Raw genomic sequence first — 27,629 nt, forward strand, 5'->3', positions numbered from 1 at the left:
CAGTCGAAAATCCACGTATAACTTTTAACTCCACAAAAGTTTGACTACGAATAGCCTACTGTTGACCGGAAGCCTTACCGATAACATAAACAGTCAATCAGGACATATTTTGTATGTTATATGTATTATATACTGTATTCTTACCATAAAGTAAGCTAGAGAAAAGAAAATGTTAAGAAAATTTATAAGGAAAAGAAAATACATTTACAGTACTGTACTGTATTTATTGATACCGTAAGTTTATGCCGTCTGTTTACAAGATGAATTGTTTGTCTGTCTGTCAGTACCTACGTCAATATTGTCTTATATGATACAAAACACTTCAGTGTTATGTATATTACTAACACTAGACATCAAAGATGAAAAGATAACGTGAAAAAGAAATTCATATTTATTTATAGGTATAAAGATTCATACACTGATAACAAAGCAGCAGCAATATGATTGCTTCACAGTAGCCTATCCTATACACTAATGAATCATTTTTTTTTATTTTTATGCTAATTAGTTAAATTTAACTAATTAATTAATAACAGTTAATTTTATGCAGTTATGGTATAATACTGCATCTTTACATTTGTTTACGTTTCTCATGATCGTGAATGGCATCATGTACAGTTTATAAGTGTTTGTATGGAAGTTTTGTTATAAAAAGTTAAAAAATTTTAACTTTTTATAACAGATTTGTGTATATTTTATGGTAATAAATGATAAAATAGACTAGCACCTACATATATTTTATGCATTCATGACATACCTAACTTTTCCTAATTATTTTGATATTTCAAGGCTATGCAGTTCGTCTGTGAGTTTTTTCAAATTGTTGCAAATATCTAAAAATTTTTTAAATATACTTATTGCAAAAATTCCACATATAAGTGGACCTGTGCAGTTCAAACCAGTGGTCAACTGTATAGGATTGGGAATACATGAGAGGTAATCCATGGAAATTGAGGATGAATGCAATCAAGAAAGGGGTGAGAGCTATTAGATTATTCTCTCATAGTGCAGCATGATTGGAATGGATTGCTTTTGGAGGTGGTGGAGGGTTAAAACAGGAAATTAACCTTGGAGACAGTGGAAAAATCTGAAGAAAACATTGACTGATTTAGTCAGAGAGGAAGGTAAAGTTGTTTGCAAGAGTAAAAAAATCTAAAGTTCACTAGTGATCTTAAGAAAATGAAGTGATAATTCTGGAAAAGAAGAAAGCATATAGTTTTTAACAAGTTAGTTCACAGATGTCCTGAGAGAATATAGAGAAAAAAATATGAGAGCTAAGGTAAACAAAAGTCATGGGAAATGTGGTTTAAAATATAGAAGATGATGATAGAAGATGATATATGACATCATGAAGATGATATATTATCTTGATGATAACAGTAACATAAAAATATTCTGGATGCCTAGAGCAATTATTTTGAAAAATTATTAAATGCAATAAGCAGTGACAGAATAGTGGTAGAAAACTTCAAGATTGCAATCACGAGTACATAGTGATACTTGAGGTAGCATACGCCTTCAGAAATGTGGAAAGGCAGCTGGAGTACCTCATATCCAGCCAGATATACTCATATATCACAGAATAAAAGTTTTATAAAATGTTGGTTTCTCTTCCCCACATTTTTCTTCATGCAGTGTGGGTCATGTTTGGCATGAACCCTCAAGATCATGCCAAACATACTTAGAGATCCATAACCTACTCCATTTTTGAAGAATGTTTTGACTTATTTTGAAGAATGAAAAATCCTCCACTTCTGTATGAGACTGCCTAATTCACGTTTTGACTGAAAAGCATTGATAAAGGTTTTTCACATCATAGACAGAATTTGAATCCACGTACTTCCAACCAAGGCTGTGTCAAAACCAACTGAGCTATGGAGGCTCAAGTTCTGCTACAATAATCCAAATCTGACCTTCTAGCCAGTCCTTCAATTATGCAGTACAGCATGTAAAACTTTTATACTGTGATATATGAATATATCTGGCTGGATATCAGGTATTCCAACTGCCTTTCCAATTTCTGAAGGCATATTTTACCGCAAGTATCAATATGTACTCCTGATTGCATTCTTGAAATTTTCTACCACTATTCTATGACTGACATGCTCTCACTGACCAGAAATCCTATTCACAGTTTTGTTAATGATAGTACTTGCCACTCATATAGCAAACCTTGCAGTGATCAAACATCTCAAGATTCAAGATCATCTACGACTATGACAAGTTTATAATGATCTGCACACCAGATCAGCATTTAGGGCACTTGTAACTGGGTTGTTGATGTACCAATGAAGGATGGTACATCAACAACCCAGTTACTTTCAATGCTTCCAAAACATTAGTTTCATCTGTTTTTTTGCAAAAAAAACCTCAGTTCTCCTTCACTTATCTTAGATACTACTCACTTAACACCAAGACCAGATTCTCTCTCACACACAGACTGACTCTTATGCCTATCCTTTGCTGGCATAATCATATCTCCTTTATAGCATCTTCAGCTTCCAAAAAACTTGGCTTCCCCCATCCCCCAAGATGTTATGTTACTCCTCTTCTGTCTTGTTGCTTACTCAGTACACATTTCAAATCCACCCAACCTTGGAATACTGTTTTCACCTAAGACCTCTCTAAAAATTCTTGATTTTGCTCTGAAGAGAGCAGTTTTGGTTGACTGATGACTCTTCACTATCACTCTATCTTCAGCCAATGTCTCACAGAGGGTTAGTTTATATGCATTGTATGTCTTCTACAGATATTTCCATAGGCATGTTACAGAACTAACATTCATTATGCCCCCACCCCATTTTTTTCTGTACCTACAGGAACACAGAGCTCCCCAAAATCTCCATCTATTGCAATTCTCTGGAATAGCCTTCTCCATGAAGTATTCCCAAGGACTACAACCGCCAGCTTTTTAAGAAAAATATCAATAGATTACTTTACCCTTGACCCCCCCCCCTACACACACACACACACACATGGCATTTATTTGCTATGGGCTTTGTGGCTTCTCGTTTGTGAGTGATATATATATATATATATTTTTTTTTTTTTAAGTTTAATTTTTATTTCTTTTTAAATAAATAAACAATTTACACCATGATATATGGACAATATTTAGATCTGGCTATTATCACAGAGAGAGAGATTTCTTTATTATTGCCAAATTCTACAAAAAATGTACCTTCTTGAATACTTTTCAGTTTAAGGTTTAATTCATCCTTATCTCTGGTCAATTGTTCTACACTTTTCTTATAATCATTTTCTTTATCTTTTGCCTGCAAAGATGTGAAAAACAGGTCAATTTAAGAGTAACTCTAAATGGAATAGGTCATAGAAGTTTTTCTTTCAATTAACTATAATCTAAAAATAATTAAATTAAAAATGTAGTAAGATTTTTTTTAATCTTTTCAGTATCTAAAAGCAATACAAATACTCAACATTTTATTTTAAAAAATAACGGAAGAGAATTACTCAGTTACGTTTCACATCAGGTTCACATTTCTTCTGAAAACATAATATACAGAGTGGCCTCAATTAACATGATTAATTCATCCATTAATTCTGCAGTCCCATTTGCACAAAATGGAACCGCATTAATCAAACATAATGATCAACAAGAAAAATGACAATTGGTCCACGACCATCAGGAATATCCATAAAGAATTTTAAAAACATCTTTTAACCGTATACCATGTAAAAGATAACAAAAAGACACCTGTAATCATAGCATTAATTGCAAAATCATGGAGTAATCATAGAGTTAATTGCAAAAAATGCACAATAAAAAAACTATTTGTTATAGAAATATTGGAATACAGTTATTTGAACAGTGTTGGATTTTAATACTTGCAATTTCTGAAAGCTGACAACAAGCTTCTGCGAGTCCTGGCAAAATAAGATGCTTCTTTCAATGTTAGGATTAACATTCATTACCTTTGAGGTTCTCTATGATACAAAAGATTTGACTTTTTTTTTTTTTTTTTTTAATTGATGTCCCCTTTGCAGTAACATTTTCATCTGGCTCACACTCTTTTTCTTCAGCTTCTTCATTTATTCGCAGATTGTTTCTCTATTTGAAGGAGATCATTGTTATCTAGCTTTTCTGAATGTTAATTCAATAATTTTTGAATATTAGCTGTATCCATGCCTTTAAAACCAAGTTCATTACCAATATTAGTTGTCTTCAATAACTGTCTGAACTGAATCCTTGAAGCCAGTAAAAGTTTTTTCACTGAGGTAAAAGATGCTTCCAAACTTCTCTCATATAGCTGACTTCTTCCCATGCTGCATGGGAAGAAGTCAGCTTATGAGATGTTTTCGATGGCCACTCATATATTTTTATCAAAATTCTGGTACAGACATTGCACTGTCTCCTGTTGAAGCTGCAAGTGCATGTGCAAATAATCTACGGGGATAGTAATCCTTGGATGTCGCAATTGTTCCTGGGTCTGGGTTGCAATAATAAAGTCATATTCAGCAGTAAAAAAATAAAAATAAAAATAATAATAATTTCACATTTTTATTTAAATTTCAAGTGCAGAATGATGCCCAGATCTAAAATTATTTTTCTTGCAATAGGCTTCAACTGTTGGACAGAGATAAGATGCAAACCAGTCTTGAAATAGTGCTTTAGTCATCCACATTTTATTTGAACACAATATGACTGGAAGAGTATTATGATGATTGTATCTATTTAAAGTCCAAGGATTTTGTGTATGTATGGTAACCCAGGCATAGGCTTCAATTTAAAGTCATCTTCAGTGTTACTTCCTAATAAAAGCATCAGTCAGCCTTTTGAGACTTTATACCCAGGTTGTGATACTTCATTTGAAGCCAAATAAGTTTTAGTTGGCATCTTTTCTAAAATAGGCCTGTTTCATCTACATTGAAATTTGCTGATTATCATATTCACCATCCTAAATGATTTTTTGCAATTCTATAGGAAATTTGGCTGCAGCATCATCATCATCAGCACTAGCTGCTTTTCCTGTTACTTTTACATTATGCAATCCTGCTTGATTTATGAAACATTCAAATCCCCCCCCTGAACTAGTAACATGCATTTCAGTCTCCACCTTGATCATTTGTTTCTTCAAGCTTGGTAAAAATGTTAATAGCATTTGCTCTGAAAGTTTTCCTCAGATAATGTGATCTTCTATCCGAATTGAAGGACTTTCCATTTTAACTTTCCATTCCATTTCATAACCATGTTTAGGTTACTTCCCGTACATAGTACAACTGCCGCTTCTTTAAATACTCGATGTCTGTAATCCTCGTCTACGTAGGGCATGGAGCTGTTATTCCAGTCTATAGTGTGGTTCGAAGTTGAAAAGTGATGTGCCAATCCTGAGGTGATCGTTCTGTTGTGATTAACATCGCTTACATGTTCTTTCTGTCTTATTTCCAGGCTTCTCGAAGTCTGTCCAATGTAGGAAAGACCGCACGTGCATGGAATATTATACACACCTGGATATTTATAAAATGGCACATCGTCTTTAGGAGATCTTAGGACCTGTCTTATGCTATTTGTTGGTTGAAATACAACCCTGATGTTATGTGTCTTTAACAATCTTGCAATTTTTGTGGAAGTTGAACCTATAAAGGGGATGACTGCTGTTGAAATTTGCTGGGCGACTGTTCTTTCTTGTTGGTTATCTTTGTATAGAAATTTGTTGATGATGTATCTAGGATAACCATTTTGTGATAGAGTTGTAGCTATTTGAGACAGTTCTGCTTGAACTTCTTCCTCGTCAGAGATAAATTTTCTAGCTCGATTTTTTAGCATGTGGATGATGCTGTGTTTCTGTGACCTATGATGGTTAGAAGAGTAATGTAGATGTCTTCCAGTGTCCGTTGGTTTTTTGTAAATCGACAGTTTGATACTGTTTCCTTGTCTTTTTACTAGTAAGTCCAAGAAGTGTAGCTGTTCGTTATTTTCTACTTCTAGAGTAAATTTTATTTTATTGTGGAGTGCATTGATCCTGTTAACAAACATATGTAGGCTTTGTAAGAACGTAAGTACGTTATAAATATATGGTCTATGTAACAATAAGTCTTTATTTTGTAGCTTTGGTCATTTTTATTGCTGATTTTCATGCCAAATTTCTTACAGCTGTTATTCAATTTAGTTAAAGAATTTTGGAGACTTGGACTACATGTGTTTAGGAATACAACATCATCTGCATAAAACAAAGAGCTAAGTTTGACATCTCCAATTCTAATATCAGCCTAATGCCACTTTCTTTCATAATGTGATCCATATAGATGATGAATAAGAGTGGGGATAATTGTGCATACTTGTCTTACCCCTGATTTTACATCAAACCATCTTCCTATATTTCATTCAATGCTGACTGACAACTTAAATACAGACTATGGATTTCTCTGTATAATGCTCCATTGACCCTATATAATTGTAGTGTTTTGGAAAGCTTTCCTTTGGACACCTTGTTGTATGCATTTTCCAGATCTACAAAACTTAAGTAGAGATCCTTGTCATATTCCCATGATTTCTCAACTATTTGTCTTAAAGTGAAATCTGATATTTAATAACCTCTATTTGGCCTGAACCCCTCTCCAAGTTTCTCTTCCACAATCTTTCTCAACCACTTTCGTGGTCGAAAGTGGTTGAGAAAGGTTCTTGAAGCCTCTGAAATGCCAAGGATACCACAAAATGTAACAAAAAAAACTAGGCTTAATCCTATATCAAATTTGATCTTTCGTTAAAAATCTAACTACTACAGACCTGGAATACTACGTGCACTATGCTGCAGAACATGACAGCAACAACAAGCATTGTTCCAATGTGTATACAGCAATTAATTTAAATTATTTTTTTATTCTGGTTACTTGTTGGTATGTAAATTGTGAAGTTCTAATAACATCTATTATAGAAAATTAATTGTTTCTAGTCTTTTTTTTTTTTTTTTGTTATAACTTTTGCTAGTATCCCTGACAATGGAAGTCTGACAACTTAATAAACTTGTAGTTATATATGCTTATTTTATTAAACCCATTATTTGCCTACAAACATGTGGTCTCAATACTGGAAGTCTTCTACAAAGATTCGCCATTGCTGTGTTTTCTAAAATAAGAGTTGACTGCAACAGCAAAAACCAAAATGACCATTATTAGATGAAGCTTGTCCTGTGCAGATTCTGTATATAAATGGAGTTAAGACTAACTCTGAAAAGATGCTTTTATATATATCTTAAAGTAATTTTTTCTTTGTGTGTGTGTGTGTGTGTGAGTGTGTGGAAATAACATCAAAAACTGAAATTGTATTCACTGCTAGTAAACCAGGCATGTACTGCACCAGATTTCATATACAAATGAATTTGGTAAGAACTTTATGAGATGTCATATCATTATTGAAAGTTTTCAATAATTAATGCAAAATTATTTAATGTTAAAATTAAGTGCTTGTCATATAAACTCTAAAATGTAATTTAGAATTCAATTTGTTATAAAACATACCAAAGCAAAAGCGGTTTCCTTGTTAGATAGTTCTATCCTATGACGAGACATCAATTCTTTGATTTCAAGTTCTTTCATTGTCTTCTCTTTTTCCAAGTCAGCACCAGTTTCTTCAGCAATGGAGCGTGCTAAAGCTTCAGAATCTGCACGCGCAATGGCCAACTGAAGCTGATGAGTAAGGTTTAACCTGAATAATAACAACATTGTATTATTTGCTGCAATTAAGTCAAAAACAACCAGTGAAACTTTCAGTGAAATTTTTTCTTTACTTTTGTTGAATAATGGCTGATAACTCTTGTCAACCAATATAGAGATATTCCCCTCCTTTCCCACATTACGTTATATTAGTTACTATTGCAAAAAAAGCAAAACTACATTACTTATGAAATTCAATAGTGAAGTATTGGTGTGCTGTCATTTTTAAAATACAAACTAGTAGTTGTCCATTCAAACTACTTCCAGCTCATCTGCTGACTTATAAGATTGTTATGGTGTATAATAAAGGCATCTCAAAGTCTATAGTTCACTTACAGCTGACCAACTCTTAGGCATGTTAAACAGATTACAGCTAAGAATAAAAAAAGTTGGAAGAATTCCAATAAAGTTTCAGAGAATGAGTTGTTTTAGAAAGAGTTTAGAAAAATAAACCATTATTTGCAAATGTACAAGTAAGCTTTGATTGTACAGTTCAGTTACATGCGTATACAAATTTTGAGGAAAATATCTTCCTAGTGATTAATAAATTCCCAAATTACCTTGCATTAAAATAAAGTGATCAGAAGTCTTCACATTTATCACCTAAAAGTCAGTCAATTCCAGCTCATTTAGTAGCTGTCAACCTTTCCTTTTGATCACACTGACAATCATCATCTCCAGATTCTTCTTAAGTTTTTCACTGATTCTGAGAGCACAGTAGCGCATGCGGGGGGGGCTTGATTCCAAAGCTAAATAGAATGTGCTAATATGCAGTTTGTGAGTTATCTTGTCGAGCATGAATACAACTGCACTAAGACATCAAATATACCAGTGGTTTAATATTTACTTTAAATCATTCAAGATTCAGGAAGGAAGAATGACAACACTTATGACACATTGACAGTTAAGACTGGAAGCAGTTAGGAATTCAATGCCCAGTTGCACTTGTGTACATAGTGGCTAAGTGCAGACACACACAACTTCATCCATGTTGGCCTGCCAAAAATCCAATGAAACTCAAAACTTCAACCTTGATGTCTTCCTAGTAGTGAAATCCTTACATAACTATGTAGAACTACACAGTTATTCATGCTGCACAAATAAACAGCCAACCACTTTCATTAATGCATACATCATTACAATGCTTGCTTATGTGGTAGTGAATTATGAGATTTTTTTTTAGGGCAGGGTCTGTGGGAATCAGTTTGTTTATATATATATATATATATATATATATATAAAGCACATGAATAGCAGCATTAGCTACAGTTTACCTGATTTGCACAGCTTTGCTGTCCAGTGCTGGCATTCTCGCGATATCACACGCACACAAAAACATACAGCTGGAACTCCAATTTAAACTGTACTACAGTTTCTAGTAGATCTGTTGTTGTTATTATGTAATGTTTCTGTCGGATTATTGTGTATAATTCTTTGTACTTTGACACCTGAAGAAGTTGGTTTACCAACGAAACTAGTAGTGTCCCCATTAAACCTTATTCTTTATTATTCTCGGTGTTTTAGTCATTTAAATTAAATTAATAAGCATGCTGTTTAACCAAGTAAATCTAAATACGAATATGTATATATATATATATATATATATATATATATATATATATATATGAAAGGGAGAGGGGGCTATCCAACCCTTTTAAAATCAATTTTTCTCCCACTGTTATCTAGCAATGTACTCTCAACCAATAAATATAAAATGATGAAATTCACCTACATGAATGATATTGTCAGTGGGGAGTGATATTTCAAAAGAGAGAGAGATAATTGTAAAGTACTCATACATAATAGTTATAATTTATTCATGTATTATGAATAAACAGTCAAGATTTAAAGTTACTCTAATTACAATTACTTATGTGATTTTCTTCTTAGAAGTTAAGATTTTACAGAATAATTTAATATATAAAATAAAAATATACTGGAACTGCATAAATAGTATTAGCAATTGCATCCATTCAAGTAAGATGTTTTTAATCACTCTTGCTGAAAAATGTATGATAAAAATTTAGAGCAAATACATTATTAGTCAAATCTAACACTCTGCAATGAAAATTATTCGTTTACAAATCCATGTCTCATGTTCACGTATCTCAATGGTACAAAAAATTTTCAGACAGGTGAACATAATAACCCAAAGTTCTAGCATATAATCAACCATGTCACCGCCTTTTTTTTTCAACCCATTTGCTCCAACTTGTATAATAGGATTCTATGCAGTATACTGTCAAATGCCTCCCCTTCACAAAGTCATGCCATTCCCTATAGAGTATCATATTCTTATCTACCCATTCCTGAATTCTGTCCATAACAAACTTTTCCAATATTCAACTACTATCACTTCTGAGATATTAACTGGTTTATAGACTGCTGCATCAGTCTTTTGTCTTGCCCTTTTTTGCACTCCCTTAAGACTCTGCCAGTGCTGAGACTTAAAGTTAAACAGTCTAAGTAGAGGTATTGCCATTTCTCTTGCACTTTCATTAACACATGAGCTGACACCTGATCCAATTCATGGCTGTAATATGACTGAGAATGCTAAGTCACTGCATTATCTCCACCTAGATGACACACTCAAAAAGTCTACCATCAGCATTCATTGAAGTTATTTTTCCATAATCATTCCTTGTTTTACTTACCAATGAAAGAACTGTTTGAAATTTCCTTTGGTGTGCTCAGCTATTTGCTTTTCTTTTTCAGGAAATAACAATGCATACTAAAATATTAATTATAATAACTTTAATTAATACTTTCCTATATTTTGGCAATATAACACTGCCAGTTTCTACCAGATTCCTTGCAGTTGCAAACTGTCCTACTATGGGCAATCAGGCATGACAGCCAATATCAGAATTTCTGAACACAAGGACCACATCTTGTTCCACCATTACAGCCACTCAGGACTTGCTAACCATGCTTAAGACCACCCACTACAGGATATGCTGAAAAAAGGCCACTCTATTACCATAGCAAATACAAATACGAGAGGCTATTCCTTGAATCTGCCTTTTCTTCTCTCCTCATTCTCTATAACACTCATTTTCGAGTGTCTTTTCAACATTCAAAGTACTTACTTTTGACATGTACATGTCTACCATTTGCTTCATAACACTTCCAACATATTCTTTTTCAGCATTTTCACTTATCACCCACACAAACCACTCAATTTCAATAGCAAATACATAATGCATAATACAAACACTGCATCTCAAAGTCTCTCATACTGAATACTCTGAACATTGATGTCTTGGTTATTAACATCCTATAATGATCTGGTGGCATTACTAGTACTATAATAGTATTTAAAAATAAAGCAGAAACACAACCACTCAACAAACACACTGCACATTGAATTAAAAGTATATCAAACTAAATATAATAGAAATTATGCAATATTATAAATTAAAAACTAAAATATGACATTTTAATAGAGAAATGTTGCAAGAACATTCTTCCATGAAGATCTAACAACAGCTCCTCCTTATTCTAACTTAAAGAAATGCAAGTGCTTTAAGTCTTTTAATGCCACCCTCCCAGCACACACACACACAAACCAAACTCTTGCAGATTTCATATCCAAGAATTTGATATATAGCCTACTGCTTAAATGCCACCATGACTTAAACAACGCTGGGCCTAAAATGTAGAACTGAAGGCTTCTTGGAACAGCCAAAGAGATCGTATGCAGATAGATTACATGATAGCCATGTCTAGGTAATAAACCTCAGAAGTTTAAAATGCAAATGATATTGATTTATCTCCACCACAATGTGGAGTGTGCCATATTTTAGCACAACTGGTACACAGCAACCAAATCCTCTCTGCCTTCCCATTAGTGGGCTCCATTTGTAGCCCTCCCACCCCCAGTCAACATGCATTAAGTCAAACTAATAGAGGCAGGGGTTGGGGTGTGGCCCCCAACATCTCACATCCCAGAGGAAAGGCCAAACATCTGTTGTCTACAACTTAATGGTGCCAGAACACGCTTCACTGTATAATGTAATATTACTAGTTTTGCTTACTAAAAGCTTGTGATGGCCAAAACCAAAGATATGATTTGAACAATGTTTTCAGAATTATGTCAGACATCATGGAGAAAGCCGCATTTCTTCAAGGATAATGAAACAATTACTCTATGGACCAGATGCTAGATAGTATGCTAGACCAAACTTTTCTTCTCTCTTCATTCTCTATAATACTCATTTTCGAGTGTCTTTTCAATATTCAAAGTGCTGCTATCTTACTTTTGACATGTACAGGGTGTCCCAAAATTCACGCAAGATTTAAATTTAGCACCATTTGTGCGGTAAAGTGTTGCCAACGAGAAAAAAAAGACAGCGTGACAGCTGATAGTTCAGGGTTATTAAAAATGGAGCGCTACACGAAAGAACAACACATTTTCATGGATTATAGAACAACAACAACAAGTGGATGCTTATTTTTCGAACAAAATCATCTTCAGCGATGAGGAGGCTCATTTTCATCTTGATGGCTTCATTAATCGACAAAATTGTCGCATTTGGGGTTCAGAAAATCCATGAGTGATTGTTGAGAAACAAATGCATCCACAACGTGTCACTGTTTGGTGCGGATTTTGGGCTGGAGGCATCATCTGTCCATTCTTCTTCAAAAATTCGGCTGGTAAGGCAATAACAGTTAATGGTACTCGCTATCGTGACATGATAATCCAGTTTTTTGTGCCTAAATTGCAAGATATGGATGTGGATGACATGTGGTTTCAACAAGACGGTGCCACATGCCATACAGCCCGAGAAACAATTCAATTACTGCATGAGTCATTTCCTGGTCGTGTAATTTCCCGTTTTGGTGATCAGAATTGGCCGCCCAGATCTTAACGCCGTTGGACTTTTTTCTTTGGGGTTTTTTGAAGTCTAAGGTTTATGCCAACAAGCCCACGACCACCCATGCCTTGAAGGAGGAAATTGAGCGCTGTATCAACGAAATTCAGCCACATTTATGCAAAACAGTCATGGAAAATTTCGACAAAAGAGTGTGTATGTGCCAGCAAAGCCGTGGAGGCCATTTACCCGATATGCTATTCCATGCATAACCCTATACTGTATACTTTATGAATCAATAAGAAATTACAATTTTTAATTAAAAACCTGTGTTTTCTATCAAAATTACTTCTTGCGTGAATTTTGGGACACCCTGTACATGTCTACCATTTGCTCATAACACTTCCAACATATTCTTTTTCAGCATTTTCACTTATCACCCTTGCACAAACCACTCAATTTCAATAGCAAATACATAATGCATAATACAAACACTGCCATTATTCTGACAGGTGCCTTGAGGAAGTATTTCATACAGTGGGATTGGGGATGGGGGGGGGCACAATTTACAGAGGAGTTGGGCAAAATACTCCATATGTGTATGTATTGGGAGTGACATATATTTCATTTCAACTCAATTTAAATAAGAACCATGAAAAGTTAAGAAGAAAGAAAAAGATAAACTTCCTGAAGTCTTCCAGATTTATTTCACAAATATGTGGTCTTACATGCTATTTTTCAGACTGGAAATGTGAGTTTCTATTAGGAAACCTATTCCTAACAGGTTTAAATTTCAAATTTCATCTTCAAGCACTTTGTATCTGTTTTTCTCAATTACACATTCTTTGACATTAAGCATATGTTTGCTATGATATCATGTAAGAGCGTCCACAACTTAGAATCTCCTCTTATTGATTTTTTTTCTAACTACAAGTCAGCAAGCCTCATTCTATCAAATTCAGTGCCTCTATCAACCTCTTAATGCCACCAACTATTCTGAAATTCTATTCATTTCCTTTCTTTAAATGTTGATTTTCTCCAGTTCAACTTTCCTAATAGTGAGGTAATCCTCCTTGGTAATTTTAATGTTCTTTCATCTTCCTTGATGTAAGGATGCAGAGATATCTGCTGCCACCAATGATCTCATACAAACCTTTCGCACCACAGTAAAAGATAACATTATCCACTCTACAAACATTTTAGATTTCTGCCTCACTGGTGAACCTTTTACAGTCCACACACATTTCTTTTCCAGAGAGCACCAATTACTTCATCATCATCATCATCATCAAATTCCTGCCATGTACCCTCAAGGGGTGTACAGGATATGACAGTACTACATGAAAAAATTACATCATTACTAACTTCTTATCTACAATTTTCCTTCAAATCAGTCTGTTACTTGTCAAGACTCCAACATTATCAGATCTTATATTTCTATCGTCTAAGGCACTTTGTACCATATCAATCCACCTATAACTTGGTCTTCCTCTGGGTCGTTTTCCTGCCAACCTGGCAGAGAACACTTGTTTTGCTAATCTTTCCTCTCCCATTCTATTTAAGTGACCATACCATCTGAGATTAGCTCTGTTAACGCATTCCTGGATGCTGACAATGTCAAGTTCTTTCCTAATATCCTCATTTTTAATATGATATTGCCATTGATGCCATCTGTTCACGCCTCTAATCTTTCTCAGGACTCTCATATCTGCGGTCTCTAGTCTTTGGTCAAGTGTTTTACTTCTGACCCAGCTCTCAGATCCATAAGTTAAAATTGGTTTGAACACAGTCTTGTATACAGCTAATTTAGTGTTCCGACTAATTTCTTTCTTATTCCATATGAATTTATTCAATTGACTTCCCATGATACCAGCTTTGCTGATTCTGTTGTCTATTTCTATATTTAGTTTACCATCTTCAGTAAAAATTGTGCCTAAGTAGCTGAAATGTTTTAGCATGCTAAAACATTTCAGCTACTTAGGCTTTCAGCTTAGACTTTCAAACTTAGACTTTCAGCTACAAACATTTCAGTCACCAATTACTTAGCCAATCTAATTTAGGTGTTGTCCAGCATTATATGAATGCTAACTGGGATGCCTTCATGACTTCTATTCCTCATTTCATTTTAGATTATTGTTCTCATTCTTCTGATCCTTTTTAAACAATTCTGATCCAAATTTTTGCAATGAACATATAATTAACAACGCAAGCAAAGGTTTCTGTGGGTAAGCAGTTCTGGAGCTTTATATCTTTTACCTTTTTGATGAAATGTAAACTGTTCTTGATATTACATCAAGTATGGTCTGCCCTCATCAAAAATTAAACTGCCTCAGACCTCGGATATAACACACGTCAGCCACAGAACGTGGCAACAACTAACATCGTTCCATAATAAATTTAGTTTAATCCTTTATCCAAGTGTGAGCAAACAAAGTTTGCACCTGAAAATATCTTCAGGACTGGGGTAAGGTAGTACAACACTGGGCAACTCATAGCAAAGGTGGATCAAGCTAACATCACTCCTATCTCAGTATCTCCCATAATGCAAAACACATCTCCTTGCGGATATGTATAATGTTATACATTAAGGGAAGGGTCACTACCCAGACTAGTTTCAACCTTTATTGAGGTCTCTTCAGTAGGAGCCAGGCCCAGAGGTGGAGTCTATGATAGTCTAATCAAGTGAAAAATAACTTTTAGCATTGTTCCAACAAGCATGCAGTAACGAATGTATCATTTTGTATTCGGGTTCTCAATTAATAAACAGTCGTGAAGTCAAAAATTGGTTCTCCAAAAAACGTTCCTGTTTATAGCTAAGCCTGGAACATCCACAACAAAATTATTGCTATATGTCTGAAATTGATAGACCACTAAATGCAAGAAACTTGCATCACATCCAAATAGTAATCATGATTCATCATCTCTTCTTAGAGCTACTGGCTGCAAGTTCTGTTCAGGCCTGATTCTACCTCATTTGCACTAGGATGGCTCTACTGCAGCATTACGTACAAAAAATGTTCATCACCTGGCCTTTTACTTCTCACTGAATAGAACTTGATAAATGTATTCCTGCCATCCCAAATTTTTCACCAGAAAGAGATCAGGAGAATCTTGTTAAAACCAAATATCAAAAAGTTCCTGGTCCTGATGACATTTCTCAACAGTTGTGAAAGTTTGAGCTCCAGATTGACTGCTATGTTACCTTCTTAGTCTCTCCTGTTTCACTGGCATCTATCAACCCATTCAAAGAATGACCATTTATATTGTCCAATTTCTCTCATTTCAATTCTTTCTAAATAAGAGAGAAACTATTAAAACTCATTTTCTGCTCTACATAGGAATTGCTAAACTAATAAAGGATTGTTGGCATGGAATTCAATAGGGGACTTTATTGCTTACTGCCATCCATTTGGACAGATATCATTGGAAAATTTGAAGAATCAAGTGATTCTTCGATATCTCTAAGTGCTTGACCATGTACAGCAATAAAGCCTATTAAAACAAGCTTCCACCTTATGATGTATCTTCTGCAACTGAGTTGCTAGCTGTTTGTTTGGATGCACATTATACATGGAATGGTAGAGGATTTTTATTTTCAAACTTTAAAACTAATTAATGTTCAATAATGCTCTATTCATTCATGTATTCTTTTACTCTATATCAACAACCTTCTTCAGCTGACTGCATGTCCAATATAAAGTTTTGCTGATGACAGTTCACCACATTACTTTATCATTTGACAAACCTTGCACAACACAAATCACCAAAACTTAAAGAATATCAATTCTGTAACCTGAAATCCTATTCCCCAAATCATCCTTTAATGGGGTTCTGATAAAGGTGTTAATTTATGCCACCTTCAAGAAAATCTACCATTTTCTTGTTAGATTACTCTAACAAGAAAAACTAACAAATATGTTTATGTGAATTTCCCTGGACATAAACATAATTAATGCAATATGTTCATTATGGAGATCCACAATGGTTATGCTATACCTAATTATAAGCATTAAAACTACACTATATGCCGAACTTACAAATATTTTTAAACTTTGTCTGAATATAGACTTAGTATCAGATATTAACAAAAAAAAAAGTTACTTTCAAATAAAAAATCTCAACTATCCTGCATTTCACTCTTTTAACATAACAGAAAACCTTCCACACACAATTTGCAGAATTTCAGCAAAAAAAGAATTCTATGTTAAAATGACACATTTCCTTTCTTTAGTGGTTTAAAATAAACTATATAAAAGAATAACTAAATCTTTAAATTTGAAGCAAATATTATATTTCATGCATGTCCCACAATTACACGAGATTTTACTAATAAAGGCTTTGTTGGAACCCTCTCTTTTTCAGATTTGGTCAAGTCATTAATTATGAAAACAAAATTTGCTAGTCGTAAAACTTAACTCATGAATATTAATATTACTTTAATTGAATGCTTATTAATCATTTGCATTCTTACTACCAGAATCAGCTATCAAATCCTTCACATCTATGATCAGACTACCTACTTAGTTTTATCCTTATCCCAGCTTTTAAAAATCTTGCATTATCCTTACTAATTTTTGCTTTAATGGAAAAGGTAAAGCTCATGAAAGTTAGAGTGCCGTCAGGTAAAATATACATTTCAAAAAACAGCCATTTTAATTTTCAGTGATCCAGGTGTTGTATATCCCATTCAATAATCATGGGAATAAAAAAGCTAAAAATAATTCATATGTCAACAATCCATGTTCATTTCACAGTGATGTTATTGAAGTGATACATATAGTATAACTGATAACCATAAAATTCAAACAATATTCATCATGATTATTAAATATTCACCATTACCACAGTAATTATGAATTACTATGAATTAGGTGGAAAAAACTTTCAACAATGATTATTAATCAATAATTATCAACAATGATTAAACTAAAGATGCCAAGAAATAATATTCTTGTTTAATTCATTATTCAAGTGCAAGCAAACAGTTTGTGAGTGAAGTATCTTCATAACTAGGCTACTTGTATAAGTAGCTAATGACTTCCCTTTAATTGTCTTAGTATCTCATAATGCTAAACACACATCCTTTTAGGCGTGTATAATTATGTATAACTATGAATTATGGGAAGGACCAGACTTGTTTTGACCTTTATTGAGGCCTTATCAGCCAGACCCAGGAGCGATACAAAGGTTGAAGTAGGGATGAGACCTCAATAAAGGTCAGAATTGGTCTGGATAGTGACCCTCCTCATAATGCATAGCATTATATACAACATAATATACACATATCCCTGAAAGGGATATGTGTATATAATGTAAAGGCATTAGCCACTTTATACAGGTAGCCTAGTTGTGAAGATGCTTCACAAGCAAACTTGTTTATTTATACATGGATAAGGATTAAACAATAATATATAATTTGGTTACAGGAAAATTCATTGAAAAACAGTTAATCAAAAGACAATTCATCTAACGACAATTTAATGAATGAATTCGTCGAAAGGCAATTCATCGAACGATAATTCATCAAAAATGCAATTCATCGAAAAAACAATTCACCGAAAATTTTTCGATAAATTCTTTCATAATTCATCGAGAAGTAATTTTTCTTGCAAAGTATTATTTAAAAATGTTCAGTAACAATACGGAACGTTACTCATGAATACAGACAACATATGGAAGTGGTCATTGAAACGTAATAATTATTTTCTTGCATTTTAGAACATTTAATGTAAGTGTACATACTGCTTCATTGTGCAGACAGCGATTTATCTGTAGAGAAGACATTTTGTTCTAAGAAATTTTGTCACAATAACTCTAGTCCAACTGAAATTAAAAATTTCATTAAATTTCATCCAGCCAGAGCAGAATTGCTAATATCATTTTGGAATTTCTTTACGGAAATGTTATGATAAAAGTGATCCATTTGGAACTAAAACTGAAAACCGTGCAGACAGCTTCTTGTACTGAAAACTTCTGTGAATTCTGCTAAGTCAGCGAGTTATAGTAATATATAATTTCAACACTTTTCTTTGTAGCCTTGAATATAGCTGAACTGAAAACTGGAAAACAATTCACCGAATCTGAGTAAAATTTATCCATTAATAACTGTACGAGGCGCATAATTTTTATCAGTCCTCTTCAACTGAAGGTAAATTAGTAGGCCTAATAAGGAGATGACTAAGCTTTTCCTCCTGGAAATAAGCAAATCAGTCCCATGAACACACATATACAGACAGGAAATATTTATCAGACAAGAAAGACAATAAGAATCCATATTGTTTTATAATTATTCCTTAGTAAAGTAGCATTGTTATACCAACAATCATTATATTGAGGAGGATGAGGGAAAATAGTATTAACCCTTTGACATATAAATTATTTTTAAAGTTGGAACAGATAAAACTACTATTTATTTAATTCATGTGATTTATTTCGTTAATTGTTACCTTATTATAAAGAATATTAATAATTTTGCAAGGTATGATACTTTTCGAAGCACTTAGGTAAATGTAACGACATCAAACATTTTTTACATTGCCATGTAGTCTCACTTCTTACATTATGCTTGGCACATACATGGCATCTCTTTGCTGGGTGTTGCATTTTATCAGTAGGGGATATATGTTCAGGGAAATGTGCCTAATTTTATTGCCTGCAGTCTAATTGGGAAGTCCTCTTGCGATGGATGCCCACGGGTACTATAATTAGGTAAAGATATATTTGACAACATATCTTCTGCTACATTCAAACGGAAATTGACTATTGTTAGTTTTGATGTATTGGGTAGTTTGGAATATAAAACATAAGCATTGTAAATAGCAATATCCATCAAATAGAAAAATATTTTCTTGTAACCTTTGACGCATTTTCGCATAATTGGAAAACAAGCAAGTAGTTGGTCTTGCCTATCGACACCGCCCATTCCACAATTGTATTCAAGAACACATTTAGGTTTTATTACTTTTTCTTCATTGCCCCTCTTACTTCTCCTTACTTTTCCTGTATCTACCATTTCTTCTTTTGAATGCTTTGTGTTTATCATGTAAACATCCTTCTTATCGTGCCAACGTAATGACAAAATTACTCGACAAGATAAAGTTTCTGATTTGCCTTTTTTTATTTTATATGTCGTCAATTTCTTAGGCATATTCTTGCGATTTTTTCTAACTGTCCCACAACATTTGTACTATTTTTTCTCAAGAAATAAAATAATTCTGGTGACGAATACCAATTATCAAAGAATAACGTATATCCTTTTCCTAAAATAACGACATTTTGAGATGCAGGTGTATCGCTTCCTGGAATTTTATCCTTTCCTGTATAAATTTTGAACTTTGAACAATATCCAGATTCACATAGCTTGCAAAATTTTATCCCAAATTGTGCTCGTTTGCTAGCAATGAACTGTACATAATTTAGTCGGCCTCTATATTTCGTAAGGGATCCGTCAATTACTACATTTTTATCTGATGTATATAACTGCTGAAACGTATTATTCAGGTAGTCGACTATATTTCGCACTTTACATATTTTGTCGTCTTTCTTTATTGTTTCATTATCCACGAAATGGAGAAAATGAGATATAGCCAAGAAGCGTTTATGAGGCATAATTTTTGAATATATGGGTGTCTCGACCATAGCCCTCTATGACCAATAGATGTCTATATTAGATTTTTTTACCTGTAACATAATTATACATAATGCAAAATATGCCTGCAATTCGTCACTTGATATTGGATACCATTCTTCGATCTTATTAGTAATTTTAACTCTAAATTCGTTTGAAATTGATGCAAACTTTGTAACGTCTGCGATACATCAAAATCAATTTTGGTGCAATAAACAAAAGACTTGTCACAGATGTCATTGTATGTTAACGGGTTAATCATTAATATTATTACTACTACTACTACTAATAATAATAATAATAAATTGATTCTTTGATGTATATATTTTTCACAATATAATAATAAAATACAGGAATTCAGAGTAAAAATATTAAAAAACTTGAAAAAAAAATCATTCCTGAAGATTTTTCAATCATGTTTCACTTATTTACCCCTGTTTCCATTATTCCTCAACAACAGGAGTGACACATGTATTTATCTCCAGTATACGCCGTAAAAAAAATCGCTTTCCAAACAAAGTCAGATAAATAGTAGTTTACCGTATATAAGTGACCTGAAAGATATATCCCTCTCAAAAAAATTGCACGCACGCACACACATATCTTCACCCCACATGCCTTATAATTCATTTTTCAGTGAACTGTATTTTCGATGAATTGTTGTTTTTCGATCAATTGATCAATTGCATTTCGATAAATTAAGTTTTTGATTAACTGCTGATCGGTGAATTGCTTTTTCGAGGAATTGCCTTTCGAGGAATTGCTTTATCGATTAACTGTTGTTTGATTAACTGATTTTCGATGAATTGTTTATTCGGTGAATTGATTTTTAGATAAATTGTCATTCGATGAATTGTCTTCCGGTTAACGGTTTTTCGACGAACTCTCCGGATACCTATAATTTCTTTGAAGCTTTAATTTAATTAAGGTAATAATCATTATTTACTGTTATTAATGGTTCATGCTTTAATTTCACATACGAATATCGAAATTATACATACACATGACACAGAATTGTCATTAGATTTCAATAAAGATCAATAAAATGAATTTCATGAAAATCTGACTACCCAGCAAATTATATAATATAGATATACAAATTGAGATAATTGGCTTCAACATATTTGGCATCATTTTGAACATGATGTAAGTATAAGTAATTATTTGTAAGTCAAAAATTAATAATGTGCTTCAGAAATTATGCTCTTTCTCTTCATAAAAATAAAAACAAAACTATATAAAATATCTATGCAAAACCATTCTAGGTAAAAACTTACTTTTCATCTTCAAGAATTTGAATGGCTTGCTGTTTTTCATCAATTTCCTCTTTCATTTCTCTTACTTGAGTTTTATATAAGGTCTGAAATGCAATATATGTATTTTTTTGTTGTTTTTGTTTGCAACAAAAAATTCTGACTTGTAAAAAATCATTCCTCATTAAATACTATTAAAAAATAGTCCCATTCTACTTCACAGCTATTTACAGTTGAATGATGGACAAGACGACACATTACCTAATGTGAAATTTCCAACTTAACTCAGCGGGAATAAGCTGGTCAGCTGTGCAGAGATTAACTTTAAAAATCTATATTCAGGAAAATTTTGAAATAAAAAATAAATAAATAAGTCAAGCAATATGGTTATTGTGTATGCTTATGCAAAAGTAATGAAGGCTTTCAGATACAACTAATTACATCTTTTTAGCCAGTGCCAAAAAGGGTTTAAAAAAAAAAAAAAGCCCTGCCATTTCTATATGAGACAAACTTGCCTTCTTTAGAAACCCTTATATTTTTAAAGACAAAGGAGGACCTGATATTTGATTGCTACAGTCAAAGATAGTCATGCAATGTGACTGTGCTACATTTTTGACTCATTATTTCCTTCCCTTACCATTCCCCTTACTTTAATGACTATATTCATATTTTTGATTACTTATCTATGAAAGTTGATCAGATATGATCTAATTACCCATTCAGTGAAATAATCTTTCTTGTAGATTTTCAACATCCATAATTCAGGCTGGCTCCCCTTCTCTCACCATAATACCAGATAATCCTCATCATTTTCCAACACCCTGACCTTTTCTCAACTAGCTCTCCTTCCAAATAAATACACTGCTGACTGAGGAACTCTATGTACTACTACAAGATAAATTTTCCAAGAAAATTATGGCACTCTTCATACACTGGGTATACTCTGGGTACTTCAAGTACAATGATTCCATATACAAACAGAACTCAAGTTTAGCAGTGGGAAGTTGTCCTCTTCTCCTGTTTTGGTGATTCTTTGTATGAAAATATTTGAAAGAAAGGTCCTGGAAGAAGACTATCTCAAGTCTAAATTACAGAAAAGGTATGTTGATGACATCTTAATCTGGAGCTACAGAAAATCTTTGCTTTTAAATTTCCTTGACCACCTCAATAACCAATATCCAAGATAAAATTGACTCATTAGTTAGAATCTAATGATCCACTTCCATTTTTGGATCTACAACTAAGAAATCTGGTAAAATAAAAGTATCTTTTGAAAACTAACACAAACTGACAGCTACTGCCTCCTTTCACCATTACAGACCTCAAAAATTGGGTATCAATTCAATTTTAATTGGTTATCATTTCACCTCATTACTGATGAGATTTAACTAGACCAAGAACTATAGTTTCTAAAACACTTTCTACAAAACGGTTAAAATTAAAGCATTGTCTCAAGACTTAACCAACATGCCACTTGAGGTACTTCCAATGATGAGAAAACCAACAGTTTTATTACTCTTCCCTATATTAGCCCTATTTTCATTTAAAAAAAAAAAAGTTAAATCAAAACAGTATTCACAGTCAGCTTCCTAAAACATTCAGGTGTTTACCAACTATGGTGTGACTGCAGGACACCATACTATGAACAGAATGAGAAATCTATTGAACAATGCATTGAAAAACATATTAGAAACACTGAATGCGAGAAGTGAGGCCTCAGCTCTGTCATCACGTGCACTTTCTTCAGCTAACCTACAAGTTGCCTTGACAGAGAAACATCGGGTTATATGGAATGAGTCTGAACAATTATACTGTTATCACAAAACTGAAAGAAGAATTTGAAAATCTTTAGAAATGACATTGGATCCCAAACACCTAATATGAATCCTAATATTAACTTGCTGGAATACTTCCCAACTATAGCTAACTATGTAAGGATGAACAGACAAAGCATGTTCAACAATGCAATGAATGTCTAGATATAATTTAAAATCATCAGAATCCTATATAGCTCTATAATGGTTGTCACCTTACTTATCACTGTTCTTTGTCTTTTCTTTTCAAGTTACATGGTGATCAGCATTCATTTTGACAAAAATTATGGAAACTATTACCATATTAAGCAAAAATATTTTGATTTCTGATGTCTCAACTTTCATATGAAGGTTATCATCTGGAGTAAAGACACACACACACACAGAGAGAGAGAGGTGTATTCTCTCTCTCTCTGTTTGTATATATATATTACATACAGTATGCCAAAGTGAAACTAATATTAATCAACTGTTATTTTACTGGCCTTTAATATATATATATATATATATATATATATATATATATATATATATATAAACTACACGAAAGCTATACTCTATTTTTATGTGGCCAGAGAACAAATTTATGTTATCTTTTAATACAGCAATAATGGTGCCCCAATCAATAATTTAACACAAGTGTTTGTTATATTAAAGATCCTGGAATACTACAGCCCTAATTATATTTTATGACTTAGAACAAAAGGTTATGTGAGTAGAATACGTGCCATCCTTTATTCATGAGATTTTTAGACCATCATTATTGTTGAGATAAGGATGGTTGATTAGAATTTCACAGACCTCCTTAAATTTGCACTCATACCAAGTTTTTTGGGTTATGTAATGAACAAGTGCCTTTCCAGTCAATTCTGTGTAGAGTATCTAGGGCATGATCACAAAGTCCAGATTTACCATAATCATTAAATTTAATATGTTCTTTATATTCCTTTTTCCACATGGGAATTGTTCATCCAGTTTCACCTACATAAGGCAGGTAGCAGGTGCAGTGAATACGGTACACTCCAGGATGAGCCAGAGGAAGGGAATCCTTGGAGAAGTTGAATAAGTTCTTTAATTATGCAGGAGGATTAGAGGTGACATTAAGATTGTATTTTTTTAGCATTCTGTTTATTTTATCTGATATCCCTTTAATGTATGAAATGGCTACAGTTTTACTGCAACCTGGTTTATTTTCATTATTAGGTGTACTCTTGTGAAGAATATTATTGATAATATATTTGTTGTAGCCATTTTTTTAGGAAAATTATAAATTTTAATTCATTCTTAAGTGCTTGCTCATTGGAGCAAATCTTTAATGCACTGTTTTTTTAGGTTTTTGTATTGGTGTTGGTAAACGTTTATGCAGTATGTGTAGGCTTACTCTAAACAGAGAAGGAAAGACTTCCAGAAAGAAGACACATGACAAGTGTATCAAGAAATGGAAGTGTGTTCTGACTTTCAATTGCATGTGTTTGTAGTGTTTTTTCAGGTGTCCAAGAAAGTATGGTAGCTGGGGATCCAGATTAACAAAAATAGCTTTTGTTGGATTCTGATTATGTAGAGATTAGAGTAATTATTATTTGCTTCAGAATCCAACATGATCTTCCATCACAAAGGCTAGACTTGTAAATATTATTTAATGTAAACAACTTATTTTACATTTTAATATTCATATAACTACTTTAATTTTGTCTAATATCTAATTATTTAATCAAAGATATATGTATTAATAGTGATAAGACTGTATTAAATATTATTAAGCTATTTTAATTATTACTATGTTAATATTATAAGAACTTGTATTTGATAATTTAACTGTGCATTAATTGAAATCTAAATATTCTTATTTTGTTCCTGGTTGTAGAAGTTTAGTGTTATGCAATATCTCGATTTTATTATATTTTGTTTGGTTGTCATGGAAACATATGTAAGTGAACGAGCACATTTTTGGAACAGAACGTGGGGAGAAAGCTGAAAGTTTACTAAAAAGGAATTAGTTAAAGAGATCACGAGAGGAATTTAGGCGGGAAAAACGGATATAAAAAGCGAGGAACACTGGAAAAGAAAGAGCATTAGAGATTTATAAGAGAGAGATTGGCATTAGGTTGGAATCGGAGCATTCGGCATTCGAAAATCACAGTGCGATAATAGCGAGTCGGCAAGTCACTCAAGCAGCTAAATAAAGTCTACTAGTCGAGAGGCGGTTAGCTAATAAGTTGTAGAACAACAATTATAGCTACGAAAAAAAGGCTGAGAGACTATTAAATAGACTAGAGACACTTGAGTTGAGATTTAGTTTCAGCGCCGACCTTTCAAGGACATACGGAACCTTGAAGTATAGAGAATAAGTAGAGGCTGTGAAAATTGAAGTTTAACGATAGTTGTATTCAGAAGTATAGTGCTTAAAGAATTAATTGAATGCCAGAGAGATGAACAACTGTGCATATAAAACCTAAAATTAAGGAATTATTATATTGCTTTATTTCATGAGTGATCGGTAGTACTTTATGCAACAACGTTTGTTTATGTTATTGTGACCGATGATTAATTCAGTTATTGCTTAGAAGAATTATTTTAATGAGTGCTGTTTACTGTTCAAAGTGTTTACAGTTATAAAAAGTGTTTACGTATAAGTAAATGAAGAAGAAAAGATTATCGGTAAGATTATTCCAACCTTAATATTTCTGTACAGAGAAGTGTGTGAGTTTCATCTTAGAATTCCCTGATACTAACAGTAACTATTGTGGAGAATTAGCCGAAGTGTAAAATTAAAAGTGATTGTTTGTGAGGAAGTGTTACTGAAAATTTTATTGTATTTGGAATTTAAGGAACTGTGAGAAGACTGTAAAGTAGAGTTAGCAGAATTACCATTGTCTGAGTTTGCATGACTGTATTGCCAGGAAGGCTGAAGTGTTTCTAATAACTTAATTAGTGATTTGAAGTTAAGTGTAAAATGTGTGATTTTAAAATTAAATGTTTGTTTTTGTTAATCAAAAGTTGTATTTTGCCTGAATCTCTTTTACTGCACCATTCATAAAATATTCGAACCAAAGCGGGAGTGATAAAAAGGTTAAATTTACTCGGCCAGTATTTATAATAACAATATATAAAGGAAGGGTAGTTGAGAGTTGGTTTATCTTCAATTCTTGAACTAATTCAGATATAAAGTGGCGCAGTCTTTAAATATAAATTTCCTTTATATTTGAATTAGAAATCAACTTACAACGTATCAATTAGTTAAGAACATCGTATCAGTAATCATGTCGGATCCAAAGTAAGGATTGACAAGAAGTAGGATCCAACACTTTGACATACTTATGCAAACTTCTAGCAAAGGAATCTAGAAGTGGGGTGGGGGAGGCAGAAAGCCCATGGCTGTACCTTCTTTTTACACACACACAATTTTTGTGTGGTAAAAATTATTTCACCACACAAAATAACCAGAACATAGTATATGGGCAAAGAGGACTGTGATATTGGGCAGAAATATGTAAATGTATCCTGTAAAAGAAGAACCGTGTCATTAATTGGGACATTTGTGAAAAGAGAAAATATATCTAAACTGACTAATAAATCACTTTTGTCAAGTGAGATGTTTTTTTTTTTGTTTGCAAAATGCTGTGTGTGTGTATTTTTTCTATAGCAGTGAGAATGACCTAACTAATTTCTTGAGTATCGATGTTAGTTTCTTGGCTAGGTGATAACTAGGACTGTCAATACCATTAATTATCAGATGAAGTGGTATCTGATGTGGTATTCTCCTTATGAATCTTAGGCAGACTGTAAATTCTTGGGGAGCGAGCATAGTGTGGAATTAGTTTTTTAAAGCGTGTTAGAGGGCCTAATTTAAGTGACTGATTTAAGTAATCCTACCTACATTCTTTTCTACATTTTGGAGTTAGAAATGGCAGCATTTCCATTGGATGCCATGTGTGCTGCCATCAATACACAGCCTTGCAGACTTCTAATGTGCGTGAAGGCAAAAGGGGGGATATTTTAAACATTGGGTGCTGCTATATGCATTATACATATGGTTTGTATGTGCTGAAAGCTGTAAATGATTTACTGATAGATTAAAGATTTATGTGCTGTTAAGTTATAACAGTATTTAGAGCTAGACTATGTAATTTTCACATTTAGTTTTAATTCCCCTTTTTAACAGATGGGTGCAAAAAGAACTCTGCTTCAATGATTAAAAATTCTACCTTCTGACTGGGACTTTTGAATTATACAGTAGTTACTGTAAAACTTTGATACCTCCATATTAGAGCAATTCTAGTCAAATATCATCTACTACAGCTGCTGTTCTATGCTTCAGGTTTTTGAAATGTGGATGTGCTTTTTTTTTTAACCTGAAGGATTATTAATATGTACTCCTAATTACATTCTTCTTCCCAATTTTCTACCAACCACCTCTCTGCCACTTCTTGTTTCATTTAACAATTTTTCA

The 27,629-nt window shown here is 33.1% G+C and overlaps 1 protein-coding gene across 1 annotated transcript in view; it reads right to left on the minus strand.

Moving 5' to 3' along the window:
- Positions 1-27,629, minus strand: part of Rok (Rho associated coiled-coil containing protein kinase) — a 484,157-nt gene that overhangs the window by 120,543 nt on the left and 335,985 nt on the right. The window contains exons 24-26 of the mRNA XM_090392113.1: positions 21,390-21,472; positions 7,477-7,663; positions 3,182-3,275 (exon numbers count right to left, since the gene is read on the minus strand). Of these exons, the coding sequence (XP_090248239.1) occupies positions 3,182-3,275; positions 7,477-7,663; positions 21,390-21,472 (364 nt within the window). The remainder of the gene's footprint in view (positions 1-3,181; positions 3,276-7,476; positions 7,664-21,389; positions 21,473-27,629) is intronic.

The sequence above is a fragment of the Typopeltis vanoorti genome, chromosome 4 (genome assembly GCF_054136105.1).
Source record: "Typopeltis vanoorti isolate ZY-2024b chromosome 4, IOZ_Tvanoo_1.0, whole genome shotgun sequence".
Lineage (NCBI taxonomy): Eukaryota > Metazoa > Arthropoda > Arachnida > Uropygi > Thelyphonidae > Typopeltis > Typopeltis vanoorti.